The sequence below is a fragment of the Psilocybe cubensis genome, chromosome 5 (assembly GCF_017499595.1).
Source record: "Psilocybe cubensis strain MGC-MH-2018 chromosome 5, whole genome shotgun sequence".
Taxonomy (NCBI): Eukaryota; Fungi; Basidiomycota; class Agaricomycetes; order Agaricales; family Agrocybaceae; genus Psilocybe; species Psilocybe cubensis.
Window position 1 is genome coordinate 2138277 of NC_063003.1, and position 27255 is coordinate 2165531.

Below are 27255 nucleotides of genomic sequence, written 5' to 3' on the forward strand. Positions count from 1 at the left end.
CCCGGAATGCCCCATCACAGTGCATCAATTTACCCTGAATGTATCGATGGGGTCCGTAGCCTACCTCACCCACCATTGTTGTGTCACCTCAATTCCGGATCCGATTCCACACTTTGCGTCACTCGCAATGGAGGGCTCCGGCGGAGAGGGGTTCTATCGTATCAGGTTCTATTTTTTGACTGTGCTCAGAGTTCTTACGCGTTGCACGTTTGGGTATCCATCACGACTGGCACAGTACACACATGTCCTGTTCATGTCCATGTCCGTCAAGGCAGAACGGTCACGTCAGGCCACCATGCAGTATCACTATGCGTTGGAAATCTGCTGGAAATGGGGTAAAATGACGAGCCGATGCCAGAGCCGGGCTCCAGTGTGTTGCTTCCTTTTTTGTCTCTCTTTTTGCTGGGTCTGGTAGGTAGTGGTGATCATTTCCCGCATATCACTGATTCGGGCTTCCTTGCCAGCGATACTGCGTTTCTGCGGTTTACTTGGGCCGGGTGACAGCGCGCTGGACCTCCTCTATGTCACTCGTACAGTCTGCTTGCCTTACAGCGCATCGCGCCGTTGCCATCGATTTCGACATTCTTTATTCTTGCCATCGCACCCGCCTTCCTTAACCCGTGTATTGTGGCAGAAGTGACCTGACACGGTGTTATCTCGTATCTCGTCACGGATTGGTGACCCCCCAATAGCTCTTAGCCGCGGACAATTGGGCTTTTTCCAGAAATAAATGTGTGAAGAAAAGTTGCCCAATTATTCAATCGCGACATGACTCGGAGTCCCTCTCGTAACGCTTTATGGTTAAGGTTATGATTATGTGTTATATGCATGGCAAGATGGGTACCCGCTGGAGGCTCTGGGGCCTGAACAAGGACATCTGATGTCCTTTTGCTTTCGCAATTTCAAAAACCCGCCCTCGTTTCGTTGATCTCCTTGCCGTTTTCTTTCCAAAGCTCATCTCAAAGTCTCAGAGTCATAGTGATTCCCATATATATAGTGCATGGCGGCGCGTTCGCGTCGAAATCCGCCTTCTTGGCATCCGGTGATGAAATTCGCAGGAAGCAGCCCCGAGCCAATCGCGAGCAATCACCAAGCTATCACCGGACATTTCTCGTGAACAATTGACTTCGCCTGACTCGTCATTCCAAGCTGATTGTCACTTTTTTAATGCAGGGCGCAGACAACTCGATGGTCGGCGCGGTCTGGGTCTGGTGTGTGAACTATGTCTGGTCTTCTCTCGAAACGAGCCCTAGGCACGCTTGGTGAATTCCCAGGTAACTTGTGATTACTTTCAATTATTATTTCAGAATGACACGAGGCCCTCAAGCGATGACCTATCACTCAGCGTTGGACCTTTTGGAGCTGCGCAAAGAAAACTGATGGAAGGCAAGCTTGCTTTACAAAATACCACTTACGATTCCGTCAGAAATCAACTCCTTGGGCCCATGGTCGAAGGTAATGATCGGAATATTACGAAGCACGACGGGTATGATGCATGCCTCGTCACTGCGGGCTGCTGATCGTATTTACGAGGTATATGTCCTATTTTTTCTGCTTTGATGTCGTCGACTGTTGTGGTCAAGGTGCTCTGTGCCTCAAAGAGGCAGCGGTTTCGCATGGGTCGAAAGATTGGTTGTTGTGTATCACATTCCTAATGTTTTGATGTACTATTATTATGATCTTATCAGTAGAGAGGTAATTAGAGGCAAGTATACGCAATGCTAATAAAAATGAAACCACCTGGGAATGGCACCTTCCTGTTGCACTGGATATTCGAGCAATATGTTAAACAGCTTTTCGCGTTCTGGTTCTCACTCCACAGTATAAATCGTAAGCAATAGACTTGTACGTTGTCCAGATAAATACGCCTTGTTTCTTTGTCCAACCTCGGCGGCGGCGCAATGGTGAGATTTACATTGATTCATGGTATATAGGTAGACAACGGTGAAGGGGTAATCGATATCATCGAAAGCTTTTTTAGATGTGACAAATGTAATACGTACCTCCAACTTGAAGTCATTTACGAATCTTGAAGTGATGTAAAAAGCAAAGTGCCAACTATTTACTCGGAACTCCCACTGATTTGTAGTAACGGATTATCTCTAGCCGGCAACAGACTCGGGGCGTCAATCGATATTTAATACTAATAGATAAGCTACTCGCATTCTAGATTCAACTCTCGATTAACAAACACCCCTCCCACAAGCTTTATGAGGGCTGCGGCAAGTTTCGTCTCTGCGACACTTGTGCGCGTCAGCGTGGAAATGAAGATGAAATACCTAACTTCGACTGATGGTTGTTGTAGATGTAACTGAAACATTTCGAAATCAGCTCAAATAAAACCTGAGAAGAAATTCGACCTGCCAAATTTTGAGGACGATGCGGCCGTGTGGGCGCTGAATATTTGGTGTAGAACTCGTATATGAATGATTTACATTCACAATCTGGCAGATGAAATTGATTTTGCGGACGAGCGCATCCCCGGCTACGCGGTCATTGCGGCACGCGTTTCACCCTGCCCTAAACTTGATAATATAACTATCTATTTTTGGACAAGGATAAAAATAGCCACACTCTGACTCTGAAATACTCAGGGGGCTCAGATGTGACTGAGATGGGGACTTGTCATTCCTTATGGTACTCTCAAGGAAGGAAAGAAATGAGAATCATATTCGAGGTATATATACAGAAATATCTCGTTTTATCCAAATATTCGTGCTGACCAAGGTATTAAATCAATTTTTTACCAACTCAACAATCAGCGGAAGATGATTATGCCCAATGTTCTCAATCCGCGATGTAGTTGGCGAGGCGATCGTATTCATCTGCCAAACTATTTTCTTATCTGGAGGCGAAAATCTAAAAGTTTCGATCAGAATGGAAAGGGCAACCTCTGATGCACCAGGATTAGACGGTTCGCCTGCAATTTAAGAATTGACATGCTTACTCATTTCCAGCTGAGAAAACTTGAACCCGCTGGTAAGAAGATCAGAAAAAGTGAATAATAGATTCAAATGTACGCTTGAAGCACAAGCTTACATGCATGCCCTTCCTCCACCAAGGAATGTCATCCTAAAGTTCGCTCGAGATCAACATCACATCGGTAAAGTTGTGCTTCATATATACTCACAGATTGGAATATATTCCTGGCAGATGGGCATCCACTAAGGGATCAGGAAGAGGCTTCAGCCATCTTTCCGGCTTCCATTCGTAAGAATCTGGTCCCCAAAGCTCTGAATTCCTATTTGACGCCATGACGCCAATGATGATATTTGTGTTGTTTGGAACAGGGATCTCTGACATCTCTTTCCCGTCTAGCCCTCTGATAGGTTTAGACAGGGGTAAGACTACATCCTGACGAGTACTTAGTGCGGTAGAACTTATTCAGCTGAATAATGTCTGGCTGTGAACAACACACGTACGTTCTTTGGACCATAGAAAAAGGGGGGTACCTAATTATTTGGGTTAAAAATCTAGATAAAATCGTTTAATAGTTAAGCATACATCCTGAGCGTTTCTCGGCACACAGCATCGAGGTAGGGTAGGGAAACCAATTGATCGTAAGCAAGATCACCGTCCTGAACCAGTTTTGCATCCCTCAATTCTTGACGGAGTTTCTCTTGTACATCGGGGTGCATTGCAAGTAGGTGAAGGGTGCGAGACAGTGCACTCGATGTGGTGTCCATCGCAGCGAAAATCAGTGTCCTAAATAATGCTTATGAGATACCGCGCGAAGTTCTGTATGGTATATTTAGGCAACTTACGACATTTGCCCAAGCAGCTCTTGGTCAGTTAGTCTGTCAGAATCCAGTGCTTTCATGTTTGCTTTCACTATAGATATAAATTTAGCCTCGCTGCCACTAAGTCAAAGGAAATACATAGATGCACGCACAGAGGATGCTGAGGATATCTTTTTCTTCCTGCATAGCGATGGCCTCGTCACCTTCCGCCAGTGCTTTCTTTTTTGTTTCCAGGATTTCAATGGATGTTTCATGAAGAACGTCAATTATATCTCGGAGACGATGGGCGTCTTTCCATGGTATCAAATCCAATATAGCACGGCGAAACCTCGGAGAACCGATTTTGACAATTGTTGAGACGAAGTATGTGCGAAGGAAAATGAACTTGAAAGCCAGAGGCCTAAAATTGAGTCAGTAGTCTATACAGTTATGAATATTTGGGTCACCAAGGTGCTCACAAAAGTTCTTTTGCAGATTTAAGGTACCGATGGGGAGGTTCATCCTCAGTTAATGGATCAAACGAATGACCTAGTCCGCTTTGAGCCACCAGCTCCAAGGCAAGCCTAGCCGTCCATCTCAAAAGATCAATCTTTAGGTAACAAGTCTCTATATTAATTTCAGGTGAAACCAATATTAGAAAAACTGGCACCTCTTGTGGGCCGTTCTGAACCCTCATTTTGAGAGTAGCTCGAAGCTGATGTGTAACTTGATAGAATATAGGTACTTTTGTTATTGGTATTGCGATAAGTTATTGTCGATAGTTAACGTAAAATGAACGACGTACCCATTTCGCGCATATGAGCAATCGAGAAAACAGGGTTTAACATTTTTCTCTGTTTACGATGTTGCTCTCCTACAATACAAGAAGACATGTTGATTAGTATAACAATTAACGCTACATTATATCGTTGTACTTACCAAGGGTTCCAAGAAGTCCACGTCCAAATAACAATCTGTTCCCTCTACACATAGCAATATGAGTAAGTGTCTAACTGTGCCATGGTAGAGTAAAGGAATATCACAAACTCGATGAAAGCTGAGGTTTCTTCATACAAGTATTGATCCTAAAGCATTCGTTAGATCATCTTGCTTCCATGGTTATTTCTCACTAGTGAATGCACTACCTTTACAACGATTTGATGCAGTGCCTTTGGATCAAAGACGTAAAGTTGGATATCCTGGTTATTGAGCCGTCGATGAGCAATAATAAGATGGATAGGTATATAGAACAAACTCCAAGTAGCGCTTTAATTTTGATAACGCTTCCATCTAGGCAAGGGCAGGTCGCAATGGGTAAATAAAATGATAAAATCAAATGTGTAGGCCTTACACTTCTCAGCGATTTCTCGATGAAAACCCCATGCATTCGGATTGAAAACATCAGAGAAAACACCTACAACCACATGTTAGGAAGTATGTATATGTTGCACGGCGTACAGCCTGCCTTTCAGATTCCATGTTTTTGGAGCTGGTCCTGGAATGTTATCGAGTGCTGACTTCTTGAAGAACAGTCGCCACAGGATCCATACAGCGACAGATAACGCAGTCGCTTGTAAAAGGTGGATTGACATTGGAGGGTGTAGAGTACGAAGAAGTTCAAGGATCATACCAGGCATATTGGCCTGCAATGAGGTCGACTTTATCTCATTTATACTTTAAACTCTGAGGGATGGGAAAGCTTGAGGGGATAAAGACGCACGATGAAATCGGCCCATCGGGCATGGAGCCAGATGATTAATATTAATGCCTGCAGCAGCAGCAGTGGACTGATAGTGGTTCTATTCCGACGTGGTATCCATAGACTTGATGGGGTTTCTCCTAGATAGCTTACTGCCCACAGTAACGTTAGTACACTGTGGGGAGGGTCATATGCGGGGAAAGTGGGTGTAAGGTCCAGAGTCTACTATAGATATACAGCGCGTTTCAAACACAGTCAATCACAGAGGTTGCTAGAGCAGGAGACACCCCAAGGCTCGAGATCATCCGTACCATCTCAAGGTGTTTGGAACATTAACTCCATCCTGCTATGAGCAAAGGACCCAGAGCCACCGGCAAAACAACAGCCTGGAGTATGCATGAAAAATTTCCCAGAAGTGTAGCAGAACTGAACGACATCCTCATTGACAAGACAAAACCTACGTAGTAGGTGGCCACTGCGATCTGCAAACACAAGATTTGCTAACGAGAAACCGCAACTTTGCCTTCTGCGAAGACTCCTTGACAGGCTGGACAAAGACAAGAATAACGAAGGCACGATGACAGTAGTTGCGGATGGGCTCATCCGGATCGGTCGTCCCAGAGAATAATAGGGGCCTTTTGGTTGTACGTCGGACGATCACGTCCAAAGTTATGACGCGGGGTGCAATAAGCGCAATGATGGTGTATGCACTTAGAACTTCTATGGTATGGTTGAAAAAAGGCAAGAAACTTTTCGGTTAGAAATCTTCCGGTAGTCCTTGTTTTTTTGGTGCATTGGTGTTTCTTTCCCTTGAAAGCGCGTTCAAGTTAAAGAGACAACTATAGAATCAGTGGAGTCCATTTGAAGCAAGGATAAGCGAGAAGTAAGACGCAAATGTATACCAGAAAATAAGGCTTTCTTGCAGGCAACAGTGTCCGAAGTAGTAAATTAGTCGCATCAGGAAGGAAATCATCTGAGGAGTCGACCTACAAGGACATTCCTGGTTTCTCAGCCAGGAGATCCCGTGGGAAGCCCACCGCACTCGGCGACTCCCTCAGTAATGAAGTTGACTTCGACAATATACATTGACAGGCCTCTGACCTTCAGCCCAAGCTTCGACGAGTGCAACGCTATGGCCAAGACTCGGAAGAAAATATTCTATCTGTTCAAAGTGGATTACTAACCTTCAAGTAGTGGTCAAGTCCTAAGATTGGGCTCATCAGAAACCAGCACCCTTACGTAATCAATGGGCTTGGCGCCAAGAGCGGCCAAAATCCAGCTCGAAAAAAAAATCAAAAGTTATGTTGACGGAAAATGGTTTCAGACAAAAAGTTTAAAAAAAAAAAATTCATAAATGTGCATATACAATCCTTACTACTAGCCTTTATGCCCACAATAATAGAATTACACCTCAGAGGTCAAATTGTAGTCTCTGGAAGTCCATAATGAGTCTGAGAGGTATTACTTAGGCGTGACTTATTGTCACGTGTGGTCACGTGTACCATTATATAAGCGGCCAAAAGAACATTGTCAAATTTTCGAAAATCTCCCAAACTCGAGAAAACACCATTTCTGACGTGTTAGACTAAAAAAAAAGGAAAAAAATTAAAATCTTTATAACTTCTTGAGATCAAAATTTTTTTGAAAAAAAAAACCACAGATGTGTTCAAAGAAGCATAACCTACATATCTGTGGTTCAAAAATGTAGAATAGTGTGAGTGCAGAAGGGTTGAAAAGGTTCGGAGGTAAGCCAACTTTTGCTTACCTAAGGGGGTGCTGGTTCCTGATGAGCCCAATCTTACCTTCAGCAGCCTCTACCCAATAATAGAGGCTGGCGAAGAGTGCTGCATGTATGATCTATACTCCGCAAGGATGTAACGGAAAATTCCATCCGAAGGACATATACGGTTGGAAAAACCTTGCCTCCGGTGAACTTGTGTTACTTTGCTCTTTCGCGTCATACTGAACCTGGAATCTGGATGGAGTCCGATGGATAAGGCGGCCACTGTGCTTTGGTTTTTGACTGTCTAACAAACCAATATGCAATTAAGACATACACAATCTTCAATTTAAATCACAAGAAATAGACATTGTGTACCAACCATTGGAAATGAATTGTTGCAACGATTCGAGAGTGTTCTATAAAAAGAACACGTTTTTTGGACTCTGGTAACGTTTCTGGCAAGCAACAAGGGAGGGCAAGCAACAAAGGAGATAGACGACGGACATAGCGCAGCAGGACAAGGACGAATGGATGTAGACGACACCGAAGAGTATTTGAATAAGTGTTCAGTATCACAGATTTGTTGACTATCTCGCTTGAAATTGTGGAATACCGAAGTGTCGAATCACCGGGCGCCTGGTCTGTTATCCACGCATCAAGGGTGGAGGGGATTTCATTATTTCATATCATAACTGAGAGATTCTTTGTTACGTCCTTCCAACGATTTAACGCCTTCTTTTGGTAAAATTTCAACGAAATTTCTTGAAAGTGGGAATCTTCAGGTGATTTAGAGTAAGGCATAGTCTTTGACTGGATGTACGATTAGCTGCGCACTCTCGGTTTTAGTCAGCCTAATGTTGGGTATTACAAAATGGGATAATCGCCTCTCCGTTGGCGGATTCTCTTCTCACCTGGATCCCAAATAAAGGAGTGTCTCTGAGATTCCGCCCCGGCATGACTATTACTTTTACGCAATAGGAACAAGCTGCGTACCATCAAGGATTACTTTGCTCATTGGTGTATGCCATCTGGGATGAGCCGGTAAGGTAAACAAAACGAAATTTCGGTACTTGAGATGGTGGTGGTAGCACTGTAGTGTAAGAGAGCGGAGGTGGCCAAATACAAAGGGACCTGTCACGGTCTCAGTAAAATAGGCTGTAATTAGTTTCCCACAACGCCATCATTTGATTCATTTCGTATATGACTCCGGGCAACCTCTGAGTCTGGGGACCTAGGTCGGGGTGGCACCTTTCTTATCTTAAACAACGCTGGCAAAGAAAACACATGTCGTCACACCCCAAATCGCCAATTGCCTACAGTCCACCTTCAGTTGGACGAACTACAGCACCCCCAACACCAGTGGTGCCCACCGTAAACGTCCCGAGCCAGCCACATCTCGTGTCTCTCGTCGTCCAATCGAAGAAGGCGCTGCAACACGGTGAACAACTTTGCACAAGGGCCCACACGTCGTCAAATGAGTCAGCGCAAGCCTCAGTTGACGTCTTAGCACTGGACGCCAAAGTGCGTTGGATTGTTGAGGCAGTGGTGGAACAATTGCAGGTGCGCCGGTAATTTGGGCGTCAATATTATCTCACACTTGTTCTAACGTATGTCAAATTGTAGCTGGCAGCAAGTGTCGCGAAAACGATAGAAGAGAAACGGACGGATATCTCAAGGCAAGCGAATGTACGTTCAATGCACTTACAATAAACATATGGAATACGAAATAACGCGTCAATAGGAATGGGATATTGCTAGAACACAACAAACAGATGCCTTGGACGCCATCCTAGAGTCTCTAGGGGCACAACTCGTCCCGCCAGAATTTCACCAGCATTCCTCAGACTCGTCATTGTTTGGGAGTCAGCATTCGGCTGATTTGGAGAATGAAAGGCTCGCGTCGAAAGGTAATAACACTCAGCTCTCCCCTGCTATGTTGAGCAACAAGAAGCCGAATGGATCCTCGGACGACTACAGTCAACTACGATCCCCTATATCGCCTGTGTCACCGTCCGCCACTCTTCGAAGAAATGGTTCTATACGTCAAGCTAACGAAACTAAAGACAAAGGGCGTACCAAGCACCGCAATCCCAGCGGAACCCGGAGAAGTACGAAGGAAGAAAGGAAGCGTTGGAAGACGTTGCGGGACTTTGTGGACGACCAAGCTATTGAAACCGTTCTTGAGACTATAGAGAACGATAGATCGGCATTAGAGGTATGCCGTAGCTTGTGTTTGTCTGTTTTCGGCCATTGCTAACTTACCAAAGGAAATTATAAGCAAGACGGACGACTATCCCGAGACCCTCACGCGCACCATACATACAATCCGATCTTCGTTACCATTTCCAAACCCTGATGAACCTGATGCACTGAAACGAACACAGCAAATTGTTGTGGAACAGGAACACCTGGTAAATTCAATGGCATCACTTTTAGAAAGTCTGGCAAGTCATTATGACGGTATGGCGAATGCCTTGAAAGACTCCGAGAATGGGGAAGATTTTAGTGACGAAGATCTACAAGGCATGTAGAACTTTTTAACGTGTGCTAGTCATCCCCAGTGAGTTAACGCGATTTTTAGTCATGAATCGGGATACAGATGAGTTGCCAGCTATCATGCGTGAACTTGAAGATAGTTTGAGGGTTATTGAAGAATATCAGTGGGTGGTTGTCGTTATTCTTGCTTGATGTTTGGTCTGAGAAACGTTAGTGGGCTACTCAATAAAACTAAAGGTAGTTTGGAGAAAGATCTAAAGCATCTTTCTACCGTTCTGGATGACCTAGATGAACTCGGAGAAATTATGAGTGAAATGTTACATACCCAAGAAATACTTGAAGTATGTACTTTGTTCTTTCTGTGGACACGTTTTTAATCTCTTTTATAGGTTCAGGCTAACGAAGAACTCATTCGACTGCACGATCATCTGACGGCCCTTGAAAGCACCTTCCATATTCCTTATGTTGAATATAGAACCGCCTTTACCAAATTATTGCTTGAAATTGAGCGACGGAGGCAATACAAGGAAGCCGCTGAAAACATTGTCAGTGGGATGATGAAGCATTTGGAATCTATGACAGAAGGTACGGTACCATAATTTGATAGGAACAATCGATTTCCTGAATGTCTTTGTAGAAGAAACCCGTGTCAGAGAGCACTTCAACAAGGAATATGGCGGTAGTTTACCCCTCGACCTTTGTTTATATGTTGCCAATTCTCCAACAAGATGGGAAATTGTCCCATGGCAGGGCACCACTCCAGAAGCTCTTCCCCACATAGACAACGATCTTCTTGCGGAGGTGTGTAGTATATTTAATTAAAACTCGCCTTAGTTCAATAATAATGTATCAATCATTAGGCGAGGGCGAAAGTTGCTTCTTCTGACGGACCACTGAAACTGGGACATGACAGCCAATGAATGATTTGGCTAGATCTAACATTATCATGTATTATTGAGGATGGATACAAATGCGATTGAACTAAGCACCACTAAAAACAAGTACAAAAGTCAATTATTTCACTGGGATCCATTGAGCATGTATCTCGATGTTCAGGGGGTGCGCTGTTTGTTCCAAGGGCTTGAACCAAATACAGTAGACCCTAATCATAACCACAGTATCATGTCAGTACGCAGTTCCTCATAATTAACAATGTCTGTTCTGGCACCCATCATCTGCGATAATGGTACTGGATACTCAAAAGTGGGGTATGTACTTCTGTCGGATATAGGAGAAATGCATGTTCTTATAGTATCCGCGTAGTTTCGCAGGAAACTCAGATCCTTCATTGTATGTTCAATCTATTTGTCTGAAACCATCCCATTGAAGGCAGGGCTAACATCGGGACGATCTATAAATCAGTGTCTTTCCAACTGCAATAGCAACGCGTGGATCTGCTGCTCAATCATCTCGCGCGCCAGCAGTCCCAAGCAAACCAGGGCATCTAGCATCCAAGCGGGGCGTCGAGGACCTTGATTTTTTCATCGGAGACGAGGCGCTTGCGAACGCGAAGACCCCTGGATATGGCGTGCACTATCCCATTCGACATGGTATGATTGATAACTGGGATCACATGGAGCGTTATTGGGAGCAGACGATCTTCAAGTACCTTCGTGCAGAACCAGAAGATCACTACTTCCTACTCGTGCGTACTCTCGCCAGTACTCCGTAGCCATCGACTGCGGCCACTGACATCTATGACTTTCTTAGACCGAGCCACCTCTCAATCCTCCTGAGAACAGGGAACAGACGGCCGAAATCTTCTTTGAATCATTCAATATCAAAGGATTATATATTGCCGTTCAGGCCGTGCTCGCGCTCGCCGCTTCGTGGTCATCGAACCGAGTTACCGACCGTACTCTCACTGGTACTGTCATCGACTCCGGCGATGGTGTCACCCACGTTATTCCATGCGCCGAGGGCTACGTCATTGGAAGTGCAATCAAGCATATCCCCATCGCTGGTCGTGATATTTCACAATTTGTGCTCAATCTTATGCGAGAGAGAGGAGAGATGGCCCAAGTTCCCCCTGAAGATCAACTGAGAGTTGCAAGCAAGGTCAAAGAGAGCTACAGTTACGTCTGCCAGGACATCGTCAGAGAATTCAGAAAGTACGACGAGGAACCTTACAAGTACTTTGAACGATACGAGGGAGAGCACAGTGTTACCGGAAGGGTGCGGTCTTCTATCTATCTAAACTTGTTGCAGAAAACGCTGACACTTCCTTCAGAAATACGGTGTCGATGTCGGATATGAACGCTTCCTAGCCCCTGAAATATTCTTCAACCCTGAAATTTACTCTTCTGACTTTCTCACCCCTCTGCCTGAAATTGTTGATGATGTGATTCAGCAATCTCCCATTGATGTGCGTCGAGGACTGTACAAGGTAAATTGTGAAATCCACCCCATCAATTTTTTTTGTAATGAACGACTTTTCTTTAGAACATTGTTCTCTCTGGAGGATCTACCATGTTCCAACACTTTGGAACGAGGCTCAAGCGCGATTTGAAACAATTGGTGGACCGCAGGTTGGATGCTAGCGTTACAGCAAGCGGCAGTGCGCAAAGAGTATGTAGTTACAACTTGCCAAAATCTCCATTTATCTTAAGTTTGATGAACTGACTTGGTTGCTCAGTCCTCGGGTGTTGAGGTTGACGTCATCTCCCACAAACGCCAGCGGTTCGTTCTTTTTTCTTATTTTCATGGTCATACCTATTCCTGTATCAGCTCGAACCTGACCTGGTTCATAAATATCTCTTCAGGTACGCTGTATGGTTCGGCGGCTCACTCTTAGCATCCTTGGTACGTAAATTGATTGACTCGCAAAGGCAAGCGCTTATTCTTGATTTTATGTCATCTAGCCCGATTTCTATACTTCCTGCCACACGAAAGCGCAGTACGACGAGGTTGGCCCCAGCATTTGCAGACGTTACCAAATATTTGGCAGCTCTACATAAAGTTAGAACACTGCATTTTCAAAAGACGATACCATGCTTTTATAGTGCCCTTCTTACCAATTCGCTGCAACCAATGGAAATATTTGTAACACGGATTAAGTACAACGTCTCGCCCGCAAATTTCGTTCGTGCGTTGCTGAGAATTATGCTTCATGCAAGAGCGAAGTCACCGACCTGCTTAAATCCAAGAACTCATCCAACTACTATTGTAGGTTTGGTATCGAATGCTATTATAAGTATACATACATTTGTCGTTTAATTCTAATCGATTTTAACTGGAGCAGCTGCATTGGAATCCCAGCATCTTCTTCTCTCCGAGTCCACAATATCTCCTCTCCTCTTTTTCCTCCTTGTCCAACTCTGAATCGGGTTGGTCCTCATCCTCGGCACCCCAAGGCTCATAAGGATTGCATGCCATCTAAAAAATAGAATACCAGAAAGTTAAGCAAGTGGTCTCATACCGTATGAAGAAAAATCAGAACGAAAAGAGAACAAGACGCACCTGCATGACCTTGGCAAGTACACGCTTCCCACTCGTCGAGTCTCGCTCGACCCTGGAGATAACCTCCTCGAGCACCCATTGGCGTAAGACAAATCGTGGGTTTACGCCCTTCATTTCCTTCTCCCGTTCCGCATCGATAGCGGCTTCGCCGCTGACTCCCGTCCACTCGCCGGCTTCGCTCCGTATACGCGCAGCGTATTTATCCAGCCAGGTTAGCCATGCGCTGCTGGCTGCCGCGTGGTCGAGTCTCTCAGGCTCACCGCTGCGTCCGAGGAGTTTGGCGATGAAGCTCTGGAGATCGCCCGATTCTGTGTCCGAATCAGGTAGCGATGACTTGTCAGATAACAAAGAGGGCCTGAAGGACGATAGAGTCCGAAATGTGGAGTGGAAATCGAGCCTGTGCTGCTCCAGGATCTCTAAGAGTGGCTTGAAGATCTCTGACTCATCTGATGCATCCTGCCGCCGAAGGCCCAGACGCTGTACACGACCAGTGGGAAAAAAAAGAGGCACCAGTTAAAAAACTGGTTCTGCAACTGATTAGGATGCACCGAAGTGTCGACTGACCTTTCGCATGAGCCGGCCGTACTCGACTGAAGCGATCTCTTGCACTACTCGTTCTGCTTCGCTCTTTAGCTCTTGGGCGGATTTATTCCATTCTTCTAGTTTCTCAGAGGTAACCCCATCTGCCCAACCTGTAGAGACAGCTTTGCCACCCAACTCGGCTTCTGCTCCGATAAGGGGAGATAGAGCGTTCAACAAGGCACGAATGGCGTAGACACTGTCGAAGAACATGAGTCAGTGGGAAAAAAAACAAAACCCTAATCTCTGGGTAGGACTTGCATCATGTTAGGTTGGTACTAGCAGAACGTTGTCAGACGATTATTTCGGTGGGAAGAAACGAAAACGTACTTTGTAGGCATATCTTCCTGACTCGTCCGTGTGGTTGCAAATATGTTGTGGATCAAAAACGTCCATGAAAGCATAAGGACCTGGGAATGAGGGAATCAATTTTATGCTTCCAGGGAGGATAGATCAACTACCAACCGTAGTCAATAGTCAACCCAAGGACGGATACGCTGAAAGACAATGAAAAAAAATCTGAATGAAAAATAGAGATGGTAAATGCCTACTTGTCTGTGTTAATAACCCCATGCATAAAACCGTATGCCTGCCATCCAGCGACCATCTTTGCGTTACGCCTGGCCACTTCTAAGACCAACTGGGACCCCCATGCCTTGCCAGGTTCGATATTCAGCTTCAAAACTTTGCCAGCTACCCATTCACCAAGGACTCTGAGACCTTCGTAATCAGGTTTTTGTTGACCGCCTCCAAAGAAGAACATGTTGGTTGGACCGTTGAATGCTTCGAAGTTGCCTATGCGGAGGAACGAAGGCGCCATACGGGTCAGAACGCATGCTGTCTCTACACGCTCACGCTGTACTGGTAATGCAGGGAGCGATATGAGAGACAAAGATCGCGTAGTGGGTATATGGAGAGCTTCCATCGCTATGCAAGCCCCAGTTAGCAATCATTTTCGGGAACGATAAATACTGTAACTACCCTCTGAACACAAATATTCGCGAATTGAAGATCGCAGGACAGCTAATCCGTCTGCACTACGGGAAAAGGGCGTGCGTCCCGATCCTTTGAGCTGCAACTCGTACGTCATCTCTGGGTCAGAGGGATGCGGAGTAACATCTATTCGGACAAATTGAGCGTCATAGCTTGAACGCAGCAATTAATTGCGTACGAATTGTAATTGCACGGCCGTCTCCTAGCTGACCTGCCCATGACCCGAATTGGTGGCCACTGTAGCGCAATGACCATGGAGCAAAAGGGATGTGATTGGGGTTGGAATCGTCTTGCGCAGAAGACATGAGCATGTATTGCCCACTAAGGACATCAATAAGATCCTGGCGCGCATCGACAACATCCTTGATATCGGATGGCTGAGGGTCCCCTTCATCGTCAAATTCGTGGGCCAGGCTTGGAACTCCAAGAACGGCAAATGCATCTCCCACATCCAAGTGGGGAACACAATCCCTCAGGCCAGTTTCAGATATACCAATGAGATCGAGAGGTTGGTCCCTGTTTTTGGCAGCGTATTTCCTAAGAGGAGCGTCTGGATGTTTTTCCGACGAAGGCAGGATGTGCACGGCCTCTCTGTCTGCAAGCCATTTCTCGATGTAGCTCGCTTTGTCGTCTGTAGCCGCTGCAGGAACTGGGGGTTCAATATCATACGGAAAGGGGATCGGAAAGGGAGAGACATGAGAGAAATGGCAAGGCCCGGGTAGCAGCTAGCGAAATCATTTGTGAATTGAGGCGAATGGGGCGAAGAATCGACATACACGAGCTCGTCTTTGGATACTTGGGGATTCTACAAGAACCTTGGACTGAAAATGAGCTGGGGTGGGTGTATAAGTATCTGGGGTAAGGTTGTGTATGAGGAGCTGGGATTTTTGGGCAAGAGGAAGGGCAGAGACGGTGAATCTGGTGGAGGACATGACTGGCCTGAAAGGCTTCATAAGATGAGTACCAATCGGCAGACCCGACTTAATGGATCGCCCTGGCTGGTGGGAATTCACGACGTCATTTATCAGGTCACCCGGTCACGTTTGATTGGATCTCGTGTTCTAAATTTACCGCTATCGCGTCTTTGCTTCCATCCACGATGTTCAAAAGCCATTCGTTTTCTGCTTTGCTATCCTCAGAAATTCTGTCTCAATTCAAGTCTCTCAGCGCTCTGTTAGTTTTGAAGAGAAAACAATAGCATAATTTCTCAGATTGAAATGCACTGCTCTCCGCCCAACAAGAGTGTAATCAGTCTAACAAAAGCTCGCGTTTCTGACTCGCACATCTCGTGTCGACGCTTCGGACAGACACCGAGCACACTTTCTATGCTGTCCCCTATGTTGAATCTCTTGTCTATCACTCAGTTATATCTCCTCTCGTCTCAAATACCTGCAATATCTTTCTATGTCTTCAATGAGAACAAACATCACATGCCACAGCTCTTTCTTCCTACGCGCGCTAGTTCCATCTATGGTAATTAACACGCATTGTTTTCTGATCATGCCCTTCTTTTCGGGCACTGCCATTATGTCCTCCCGATTTCTTGGTGATAATGGCCCCGATGTATGATCGACGTTGATTGGGCTGGAATTATTGTCCATTTATCCTCCGCCACTCCGCTTCATCCACAACTACGTGGAAAAAAAGACAAGTCCCTTTATCAGGGTACTGATTGGCCACACATTACCAAACACATACTAATGACTCCTTCCACCACTTAATTCCATCTCACACACTCCATCTGATACCACTTACACCTCCTCTACACCATTGTATTTCTTGTCCTAGGTCCCTTCACCTGCGTGAAGGTCCTCCCTTGACACGCCGCTGAACGGCGCTACTGGACATGCATTGCAACGTACAGATTTTCATTAACATTCTTGCCGTTGTCCTGTTCACCTCCGCTTTTATCCATCTCATTATCTCAATCATCTATACCAATCCGACAGAGGTAGCATTCACAACGGCATTGAGCACAGCTGCCAACTCAGGCATCGCGCACCCTACTCTGATCTACAAAATCGCAGCTTTTGAGCCAACCGAAACACAAGTTTTTGTACACGCCAATAGCATGCGCCACACGGGCAATAATCAATCACAGACTACACCAAACAATAAGGGAAAAGGGAAAGCTAAGGCAGTGAGCTAATTAGACTGCTTCAGTAACTGGTCGAAGGATTCTAACGTTGATAATTGAAATTTTTGCAGGTTGACAAACCCCATCAGCAACCTCTCGAAGGCCCTGCACAGAATAATGACGACAGCTACCAAAATGACATCGAACAAGCCACAAAGAAGAGCAAGAAGAAAAATCTAATCAGAACTGAGCGCGAGCGCAAGGCTGCAACTAGCTCTGCAGGCGTGGGCCCATCTTCTCAGACGACAAGCCCTGTACGCAACTTTAATACCTCAAGATCATTGGCGATCGGCCATCGCGAGGTACGTTTTCATGTTATCTCATTGTGTGCATCTGCAGTAACCCTCACACACAACATCTCCATATCAGGAAACAAATACCACAGACGTCTTTGCTCCTGCAGGCTCTACCACACACTCGCCAATACAAGTCCACACAAGGGACAATGCAACAACGGGTCGGAATCCATCAACTTTGGTACACTTTTTTGCTGTTATTGCCTGATATGATGGTAGCTCATTGTGTGTTTTCCCGATTTAGCAGAGCAACCCCGCTGTTTCTAGCAGTACACAGCAATATATTCCTCCTCCATACAATGATGAGGATTCGATTTCTCCAGACACTTATTTTGAGGCGCGGAGGGCACAAAATGAATACTATTCTTCCTTGGAAAATGAACCATTGTACACCGAGCACATTTCCCGATCGCCAACTCCTGAACGCTCCGCACCCCCTGCTCCAAGGTGTAGGCCACAAGCAACTTTGAGGCCCGCTTCTCACCAACCAGTCTCAAGTAACAGTGACAATGAAGGCAGATATTACAATATCTCCATCTCGTCTAGCCCTTCCCAGTCATTGTCTTCCATTGCCCAGAGCAAAATGTCAATCAACACCAATTGGCCTTTCTCTGTGCCTGAATTCTCATTGCCACCATCCAGCCCACCATCTACCGATTATGAAGACGATGAGGATTATGTCCCCGTTCACATGCGGCAAATAGCACCATTACCCGTGAGACGCTCAACCGCAAGACCAGCTGTTGCCGTACCGCCAAACACATCTGAAGCAACACCTAATCCTTCGATTGATCCTTCTGTGCCAAGTCCTGCTATCCAGGATGAGTACATAGAACCGGCTCAGCGGCCTATTGCTGCATTGCCCAGACGCCACCGCATTGCATCTGTAAATCAGGCTTTGTTGGTTGGTGTCTCCAACAGCAGTGTGGTTCAAGAAAATTCAAGTAGCTCTGGGTTTTCTCAATCAACATCATAATTGGCAATGGCGCTTTAAGCCGTTGGACTGACGGACCCTGGAGTCTTGTCTTCATTATTGTCAATGGCGCCGCCTCACACCCTCGGACTGACAGGCCATGGAGTCTCAACTTCATCGTCATCAACGGTGCCTGAAGCTTTTGGGCTGATGGGTCCTGGAGTCAATTCTTTCAATTTTGGAAACATTAACCTGCCAGGACAAACCACGGGCTTTCCTGTTGCCGTATCTAATATATCTGGAGCGACATCTAGTTCTTTGTATGGCGCTTTATCAAGTACTGAGGTCTCCGCTGAGTACATCAAGCCGGCTCGGAGGCCTATTGCTACATTGCCCAGACGGGGCCGCATTCCATCTGTGAACCAGGCTTCATCGGTAGCCGCCTTGAACAGCAACACGAACAAGAATCCAGATAACTCTGGTATTTCTCAATCGACTTTGTCATCATCAACGGCACCCCAACAGCCTCTTGGTCTCATGGATCCTGGAGTCAGCCCGTTCAACTCTGGAAATGGTGACCTGTATCAGCAGGAGCAGGACATGGCTCACTTCCTGGCATCTCTGAAATCATCCCAACAGTCCTCCGCTGCTTCAAGTCAGTCTCACAAAACGCAAACTGGTGCACCTCAGGCACATTTGCAGGCACCTATCTGGACAAGCAACTCGGATCCAGTCTCAGCAAATATAGCGGCGTGGCAGCCTCCTCGTTCAAGGCTCGAACACGTCTATGTCACCACTCCCCAGGTTCGCGCAGATGCTAATTCATTCCAGCCTCGAAGGTCTGGACAGTCGTCTAGCAACACCGACGCAACTAGGTACTTTGATATGGATGCTGCTCGGAGGAACAGCGTTCCAATCGAATTCAACAGACTGGCACCGGGCACGCGCAAACTCGACGAGTGGTTTGATACTCCGGACAGATATCTGGAGGAGGCTGCCAGCATCACCCAAGGCAGCATGGGCTACAACAATGCCCGAAATCCCTACAGCAACGACGCCAACATGGAGGTTGCAGGACTCGGACAGGGATCGTCGCAATCGACCAGCACTGGTAGACAAGTCGGGACTGGCTTTCAATTCCACCAGGCTCAAGATTGGGGGTTCCACAACAATCAAGGTTCACGTAAGTTATATTTTTATTCTGAGCGCTTCAATGTGTTTCAGCCATCTTGTCTAACTTTCATTTATGCGCCCATTATAGACGTGCCGTCATCGTCGACGGCACACCGGAGGGCCCGCTCGAACATGGGCCTGGTCAACACAAGCGGCACTGGACTTACTAGGACGACCATACCATCATCTGAAATGCGCTCTTCTATTGAAGAGCCATACAGATTCACATTTTTGTCGTCCACAGTTACTGCTCCCAATTTCCAAATCCACCCGCTTTCCATCCCGACAATTGCTCAACCACCTCGGGCTTTTGAATTTGCTGAACCCCTGAACCTGGCCAAGTACAATGAGCAAGGAGTCAGCTACAACAGTGTACAAGGACAGGAGGATCCAGTCTACAATGGATCCCAGGAGGACACTCAGGTCATCGAATCCATGGACATTGCATCGCAAAACCACGCCAGGGTTTTTGAAATGGAAAAGGACGGTATGAAGACGCCTGCTTATAGCGGGTTGGCTCCTGTCCAGGAAATTTTGGAAGCATCTGGTGAGTTTTACGGTCATCTTACGGATTCTCGACATTCCTTCCCAGCCACTGTCACACTGGATCAGGCTCCTAGTTTGGTATCAACATCGTTGCCGGAATTTGAAGGAGATCAGCGCATCGACACTCAAATGGATGGAAAAATGGATGGAACAGACGGACTGCAAGGTGCAGAGCAGTCCAACAACACCCCACCAGCAAACAATGCCGACGAATTGCGCCAGGATTTCGCGCCATTGGCGCCAACAGCTGTGAGTTTTCTTATTGATTGTTCACCAAGTTGATTGTGTGTTGATGTCATTTGAAGACCCCGGATTTCTTGATGGGAACAGAGGAAACCGCGGACGCTATGTCTTTTGGAGAAGACGGTATGTGCATCAAAATTCTATATAATTTTCAAGTCATTTCTAACTCATTATGACCAGGCAACTTTACCAAAGCAGCAATATCGTCAACATTACTAGCTGCCCACTTGACGGGGCAACCGCTGCGTGAAGCCAAACCAAAGTTGGTCCTTTACATAGCTCTAATTTTCTTTACTAACATCGGCTTGCATTGCATTGCAGCGAAGATCACGCTGCTGATCTATCGAGGCTTGCGATGGCTTCTGAACCTGTGAGTTCAGAAGTCAATTTTGGTACCATCAAAGCAGGAATTTTGCCAGCGCAAACAACTGCCCACCTGGCGGGGCAGCCGCAGCAAGAGGCCGTTCCCAGGTATTTGTCTATTATTATTCCAAAAAAGCATTCTTTTGACCATACCTCATCTTCTGGCAGCGCTGATTACCCTGCTGATCAGCCGTGGCCTGTGGATTCCATCGACACATGGAATTCTCAATCCGCGGAAATGTGCGTACCTTTATCATGCTTTGAACTCAGTTTTCTAATCATTGCACATACTTTGATAGTTTCGATATTGGCAGCGGCATTACAACCAGCGGAAACAACTTTGGGCAGCACATCTACGCCCAAATCCAGTCAAGAGAGGTTTCTGCATCGGATCCAGCCGATATCGAAGAAGATGGTGAACTCGACTGGCTAGCCAAGTCATTCCAATCAGGTAAGGTATAAACAAATCCTTTACCATCTTTGCTTACCTTTTCTCGAACTTGCAGTGGTGCCCAATGACCACAGCATGCAGGACTTGGATACTGGAGACAAGGGTGAAACTCCCTTGTCATCGACTCCTCAGCCTCCACCGCAGCAAAGTCAAGGTGACACTCTGGTAGAAGCCGCGTCTGACGACGCTATGGCTCCCTTACCGGCATTCGAAGGAGTCAACGCCGAGGTCAGTGCTTTAGGATTCAAGTCCGAGGCAGCTACTAACACATCCCAGATCCCCAGCGAGCTGGATGCCAAAGTAGGCAATGCATGATTGAACAACCTCATCGACCTGCTTGCCAATTGGTTGCTGACAGATCCGACTGATGCGACCCCCGTCCCCTCCGCCACTGCCCCTTCTGCTGCTGCCCATCAACCGGTAGCCACCGCAGAGCAGAAGGAGCACTCACCGGTCAACGGCGACTCTGGGACTGGAGAAGGGGAGAATTCTAGTGGTAGGCCACCACTAGAGGTCTCATCTTCTCCTTTTCCAAGTCCGGTTGAACCCACAGAACCGGCGGTCCTTCAAGGCTCGGATAACGGCTCAACGATGGCGCCGCCCTGTGCATCCCCGGAACCAACGCCAACCACATCCCATGAAATCCCAGACTTGGGATCACTGGGTGTGCAGCAAGGTGAGGTCGGCGAGCCAACATCCGCTGAAGTCCTGGATGGGATGGGCTTTAGTACTGGGGAAACAGGTATGTTTTGACTTTTTAATATACCACAATTCACATGTAATTCCGACACTCTTGCTTCTCTATCTTCTTTACCAGGCAACAAGGTAGCGGCTCAGGCTCAACAGCCTATTACAGGGCTTTCGGACATCGAGTCAGCGGGAAAGCCCAAAGACAAGAAACGGCGGACCATCAGGCGACCACGTCAGGGCAGGGAAGAGCGCCCGACCATGGGATGGCCATACCACAGGCCCCCTAATCCCGCTGCGCACATCCGGCCATCGCGATTCGAAGGCAAGATCGTCCGCCATTCCATTCCCACTCGCAGGTCGGAGGACATCCCAGTTGTGGAACCAGTGCCACCTACTCGGAAACCAGCGGCCAAGGACGCACTCAAGCGTCTGGAGAGAAGAAAGTTGGGTATCAATCCACCACCATACCCCAATCGCACCGAGCGACCGGCCTTGCTTGCAAGGCTCGCGCGATTCGGGGCTCAAGAGGTATCCGAGGCGGTAACGGCGCCCACCAACTTGCGAGAGGCCCCCAAAGACCCGCTGCCCAAAGCGGCTTCTATCCAGGTTCAACCGGCACCTACTACACTCCCCCGCGTGTCCCAGGCCATCGTACACCCTCAGCCAACACCCGTCGGCCCGATTCAGGCTGTCCAACGTGATGCGACACCCCAGCCAACTCGAGCGCGAAATGGCGGCCTATTTGGACACCCCGCACGCATTGAAGGCACACACACGGGCATGCCGCGCGGTCAGGCGCTTCCATTCGAGTCCAAACCAGTGGCTAGGGTAGACCCCATTACTGCACTGCTCAGGCTCCGACCCCTGGAAGAGCCAGAGGAGGAGGACATGGATAGGAGGCATCGTCGCAATTGCGCTGATCGCAAACGGAAGCGCACTCAGCAGAGGTGGACGCGGCGCCAGGACCTGGTGGTTGAGACTGAGGAGATGGAGGAAGAGCCGGAAGCGGTGGACATAAGGGAGCTTGACCCTATTCTAACGCTGCGCGGGTTCGCGACGATGGTGGCGATGTTTGGGGCGGGGTTGTTTTTGGACAGCCTAGTCGGACGATGGTTTGGCGTCTAGTCGGCCAAAGCTGATATGTCGGGTTGTATTTCATTTCGGTAAGCCTCAAACTCCTTGTTCTTCGCTCTGACATGTGTTGACAACAAAATTGCCTCTAAGATTATTTTTATTTCAATTCAGATATAATAATCTGTAGCATCAGGGATTTGGGGAAAATCAGATACCACATGTAATCTGGCGTCGACACTTATTTGTCCTTGTATGATAATATATTGATGCTATATACATTATACCATCTTATAATGTTGCACATGTGGAATCCAAATGATACCACAATTACACCGATGATATCAGAAATATATAACCTTATATACCGCTTATACCTATGCTGCCAGCCTGATATCATAATATGGTATGGAATAATGTATATACCAGCATTACATTTGTATATACCACATGTAGCTACTTAGGATTATTTAGTATTGCCTCGGGTGGTCGCTCAAGCCTTGTAGTAGAGTACATGTTCATATTGAAAGCTACAGACACTTTACAAATCATCAAAACCAAGATCGTCGTTATCAACAGTGTCATTGTCAAAGTCCTCGTTTGCTGAATGACTGTCGATATCTTCATTATCGGACTCTGAGTCATCAGACATGTCATCGGGACACCCAGGTCCATCATCTTCTGCTGCCTCAAGTTCTTCTGCAATGTCGGAAGGCTCTTCAAATTGAAATCTTCCTGAGGCTTCTTGGTGACCAATTCCAATGCCGAGATATTGAGATAGCATATCACGATCAACAAAGCTGTAAAATTGAAGTCAACACAGTGCAAGACCAAACAATTAGAAACGTACATGTTGACATAGTAGTTCATCCAGTCATCGGTTTCCTGGGGCGGTCTGGCCTGAGTTGGACCTGTTGTGCGCAACAATTCATTTGTCCGCCCATCAACAAAGGATGGAAGTAGATGACATCCACGAACAACCAAAGAAGGGTCCAAAAATCCAAACGCAAATTCATCGTCTTCTACAACAAATCCAATTTTGGGAAGACATGCTAGTTTTCGACCAGATTTGTACCCAGGTTCTACCCCCAACCAACGTACCCATAGAAATTCCACTCGCTTTGGGCTGCAATTGCGTGATTTTGGCCCCGTGTGCTGAACGTCTGCATGAAAAACACCTATCACAGATGCATACCAGAAGGGATGGGCACCTGGTTCCGTTTCTGGAGATAGCACCATGACAAACGGATGGCTTCGTGTGCTGATGGTGTCATATGCCCGTCGCATGTCATACGTAGTATAATACGTACGCATAGTATTAACTCAAAACATTGTATTGTTGATAAATCGAAGATTATTACGATCTTCATCATCAAAAAGAGAATCTGTGTCGTCGCCGTCAAATGTTCTTCCAGTCAATCGGCCTAGTAGGTGATTCTTGAGGAGATGCAAAAAGTTCTATAAATAGCTATATGAACTATTAAAGTGACTTGAACACAAACAATGACTTACCTTCTTTGCAGGATCAGTATCATTTTGCATAAAAGCGAAAATTGGGACTGGCGTATTTCGTGATTTTGAGATATAGTGCGTGTCTTGAAGATGCCCAGATACTGCTGCTTCTGCCCTTTCAGCTATACAATCCTATTGATAGGGCATTGTACTCTGCAAGGCCATCATGCGACTGTACTTTTGAGCAATCTGCTTGTTGGCATCCTTTTTGTTTGTCAATTTGTACAATGATTTTAGCAAACGATGGGCCACTTTGCTCTGCATGATTATATTAGACAGATTGGGTACGATACTATTCAAAACATACCAGTTGAGTTGAATAAGAATCAGTGGTTCCAAAATTTCGAATATGTCGGACATAATCCCCTAAAAAATGAAACTTTGGTGTGTTCAGATTGAATTTTATTGAACGTCGGCTTGAAGGTGCTTTGGCTGGTGCATTATTTTCCACAGTAGACGCCTGTTTCTGTGCTTGACGACGCTGGCGTGCGGCAGTTTCTTGAGGAAGCTCAAAAGTTTCAAAATGAGTACAAGTTACATCTCGAAATTCACGCATTAATTTGCCAAATTCAAAAGTGAGCTCGTCGAGCAATTTTAAACTCCCTTCGGTATGTATTCGCATCTTGGCCAAACCGTGCCATTTGGCGGTACGGTACAAGAGCTTTGAAATTTGTCGATCATGTGGATCTGGAAACAGTCCTTCAAATATAGGAATAGCACACTATAGTAGGTATTAGCATGGAATGTAGGTGTGTAAAGCTTTAGATTCTTACTTGCAAAAGGTCTTCGAAATCATGTGCTGCCAATTTTTTTATTTCCAAAGAATTTTCAGCAAAGTTACGTATAGTACCATTGCCAAAGGTTGAGACCTGTCGGTATCTGTTATATTTTGAATATTAATTATTAGTATTCAGGCATAGTTTGCACACGTACCGTCTGTCTAGCTCTGTTACAAGTTCATTGGAATCCCCTCTAGCAGCATATAGTAATCTAATCAGATGAGTAAATAAGCTTTTCCAGACCCCAATTTCAAACTCATGCAGCAAATCAACAGTTAGCATATCAGACGGGTTAAAATCAAGGCCCAAACGTGCAACAAAAGCATTCTGTGACAATCATCATTTTTGGTTTTTAATCATTAAGAAAATATACGTACTTCTGTTGGAACACTAGAAAACGGCTTGAGGAGGCGATTGACAACTTCTGATTTTATTGAATGCCCAAGACAATAAATGGCATCACGGGCGAGTGCAACTTGCTCGACAATGTATTGACGAACTGTTCTATTATCAGTTCGGAGATTCTTGTCACGTTTCAATCCAAGCTGGTCTAGCTTGGACTTTGGCACAAGACAAGTTGGACAAGGGCATAGGCTCTTATCTCTAATCGTGACCAATAGAACCCTACAACCAAGGTCCAATCAGTAAAGAACATACAGCAGCAAATAAAACCACACTTTTCAGGATAATCAGCTGAATATGTGAATATACGCGGATAAAATCGTCTTTCAATGCCGTCATGGCATTTAATAACTATTCCATAAAGGTATGCATGCTTAAAGTCATTGTCCAATATAATCTTCCAGACACCGTGGATTAACTCGCGTCGACAATGTGTGAGCAGTTGTTGGCTTTGTGATTTCCATTTGGGGTGATTTTCCGATGCGAAATCTTTAAACAAGTCTGGAAGCTGTCGGAAAAGTAAATATAAAATCACAAGTAAAGTTATAAAGCATACGCACCGAAGGAATATATGCTAGATGATGCAATGCACCAGAGCCGGGCTGAGCACGAATATATTTAGACAAATTTCCTGCCATCACATATATGGGCCATCCTTTGGCATTCCCGAAATTGGTGTAGTGAGTTGCATCAGAGGCAATTTGAAGAGCAGCCACAACCTTTTCACGTTTACAATTGGGGTTGTCAGGAGGTAATGCACCACGACGCTGAATTGCTTCACTTTTGGCAAGAAATGCATCAGAATTATAGAGTTCGGAAAAGATACGTTCAGATTTGTTGGTACAGGGAGATTGATGCCAAAGCTCAAATGGAGCATAATGCATATGCTTGGCTAGAGGGCCCGTAAACATTTCAGTGATAAGAGAGGTGAAGAAGCGATGGAGGAGGCCTGGAACAAGATAAGGAAGAGGTGGACAGTGTGGGATTCCAGACGGCACCCAAATTCGTACACAGGTTTCTCGGAAATGAGCTCCAAGCCCCAATGTAGCAATTGCCTTGTCCATTCGAGCATGCTCTCGTCTAGCATCAAAACCAATCAGGTCCTGGGCATTGAAATTGGGTGCAAGTAAAACTGTATCAACGAGCTCATTGATCTGCCCAATAGACTTCAATGTTTGGCCGTTATTGGCCCATTGCAGTAGAAGATGTACGGTAGACTGAAGATTGGAGATATATGATGTGATCCCATCCAGAATTGAGGACGATAGCTGCTTAAAGGTAGCTGGTTTGGATGCCAGGTCTTCCAGAGAAAGAAAAGAGTTGGGATCGTGATGTGGGCGTCGAGGGTAGTAGCGCCAAACACCAAACACATTGATTACGGATGTGAATCGGTCGAGAACATACAGAGTAACCCGACGTGTAGCAGACAGTGGTAATGGTGGTAAAGATGAAACAGGTTCGGGCAGAGTTTGATTATTCCTACGCGGATTTCTGTGTTGGCGTGATGGGCAGCCAGACCAGGAGGGCATAGAGATCTCGCTATGTGATAACGGGCATGGATCGTGTGTGGAGGGGGTTGGTGAAGCGGGACAGATATCATCCATGGCACTGGTTTCCTATGCATAAAATGGGTTGGTGCACTGTATTCACAACAAAAGTCAGGCAAGTGCAAGTATGATAGAAAAAGCTCACATTATTTCTATGTTTTTCACTGCTGTGCCCGTTTGCCCGATTTCTCTTTATTTGGTGGGAAAGTGCTAGGGCCCTCTCGTTCATCTCGAGTACGTGCACACACTTTGCTGCATGCTTGGATATGCTAGTTTCTTGACTATACGTTGCTTTGCAAAGTGTAGCTGGGCATTTGTACATCAGTATTCTGTACTGGTTGCTCGCCTGAGAACGTCTAATGCTTCAATTATGAGCAAGAAGGCAGGGACGATTGTGAAAAATGTGTTAACGCGCAGTTGAGACGCGGGTCGCGCGTCACCGTTATGTGATCTAAGATGGCTGG

General features: G+C 46.2%; 6 protein-coding genes across 6 annotated transcripts; 3 read left to right on the forward strand and 3 right to left on the reverse strand.

Annotated features, from left to right (window-relative positions):
- Window positions 1–2735: 2735 nt before the first annotated feature.
- On the reverse strand, window positions 2736–4612 carry JR316_0006144 (Cytochrome P450 monooxygenase 91; the record flags this gene model as incomplete). The annotated part of the gene is made up of 11 exons (XM_047891893.1): window positions 2736–2893; window positions 2948–2976; window positions 3040–3072; window positions 3131–3364; window positions 3423–3452; window positions 3505–3705; window positions 3765–3831; window positions 3893–4140; window positions 4199–4329; window positions 4390–4463; window positions 4525–4612. The coding sequence occupies 11 exons, from the start codon at window positions 4610–4612 to the stop codon at window positions 2736–2738; spliced, it is 1293 nt and encodes a 430-aa protein (XP_047749242.1).
- A 3813-nt stretch (window positions 4613–8425) lies between these two features.
- JR316_0006145 (Autophagy-related protein 17) lies at window positions 8426–10557 on the forward strand (the record flags this gene model as incomplete). Its single annotated transcript, XM_047891894.1, has 9 exons — window positions 8426–8701; window positions 8765–8827; window positions 8883–9356; window positions 9409–9664; window positions 9723–9801; window positions 9879–9978; window positions 10027–10222; window positions 10275–10438; window positions 10498–10557. 9 exons carry the CDS (start codon window positions 8426–8428, stop codon window positions 10555–10557), a joined length of 1668 nt encoding a protein of 555 aa, XP_047749243.1.
- A 2308-nt stretch (window positions 10558–12865) lies between these two features.
- On the reverse strand, window positions 12866–15600 carry JR316_0006146 (Protein adenylyltransferase SelO, mitochondrial; the record flags this gene model as incomplete). Its single annotated transcript, XM_047891895.1, has 10 exons — window positions 12866–13012; window positions 13097–13573; window positions 13661–13874; window positions 13937–13953; window positions 14006–14085; window positions 14141–14172; window positions 14227–14602; window positions 14657–14794; window positions 14847–15393; window positions 15445–15600. 10 exons carry the CDS (start codon window positions 15598–15600, stop codon window positions 12866–12868), a joined length of 2184 nt encoding a protein of 727 aa, XP_047749244.1.
- Window positions 15601–16514: 914 nt separating this feature from the next.
- On the forward strand, window positions 16515–18077 carry JR316_0006147 (uncharacterized protein; the record flags this gene model as incomplete). Its single annotated transcript, XM_047891896.1, has 4 exons — window positions 16515–16808; window positions 16877–17107; window positions 17175–17282; window positions 17349–18077. The coding sequence occupies 4 exons, from the start codon at window positions 16515–16517 to the stop codon at window positions 18075–18077; spliced, it is 1362 nt and encodes a 453-aa protein (XP_047749245.1).
- A 63-nt stretch (window positions 18078–18140) lies between these two features.
- JR316_0006148 (uncharacterized protein) lies at window positions 18141–22605 on the forward strand (the record flags this gene model as incomplete). The annotated part of the gene is made up of 10 exons (XM_047891897.1): window positions 18141–19197; window positions 19276–19982; window positions 20039–20099; window positions 20157–20238; window positions 20298–20447; window positions 20508–20579; window positions 20639–20790; window positions 20846–21022; window positions 21149–21532; window positions 21608–22605. 10 exons carry the CDS (start codon window positions 18141–18143, stop codon window positions 22603–22605), a joined length of 3840 nt encoding a protein of 1279 aa, XP_047749246.1.
- A 487-nt stretch (window positions 22606–23092) lies between these two features.
- JR316_0006149 (uncharacterized protein) lies at window positions 23093–26848 on the reverse strand (the record flags this gene model as incomplete). The annotated part of the gene is made up of 12 exons (XM_047891898.1): window positions 23093–23351; window positions 23402–23873; window positions 23913–24009; window positions 24064–24185; window positions 24216–24321; window positions 24371–24784; window positions 24837–24942; window positions 24997–25053; window positions 25099–25169; window positions 25220–25466; window positions 25520–25752; window positions 25805–26848. The coding sequence occupies 12 exons, from the start codon at window positions 26846–26848 to the stop codon at window positions 23093–23095; spliced, it is 3228 nt and encodes a 1075-aa protein (XP_047749247.1).
- Window positions 26849–27255: the final 407 nt, after the last annotated feature.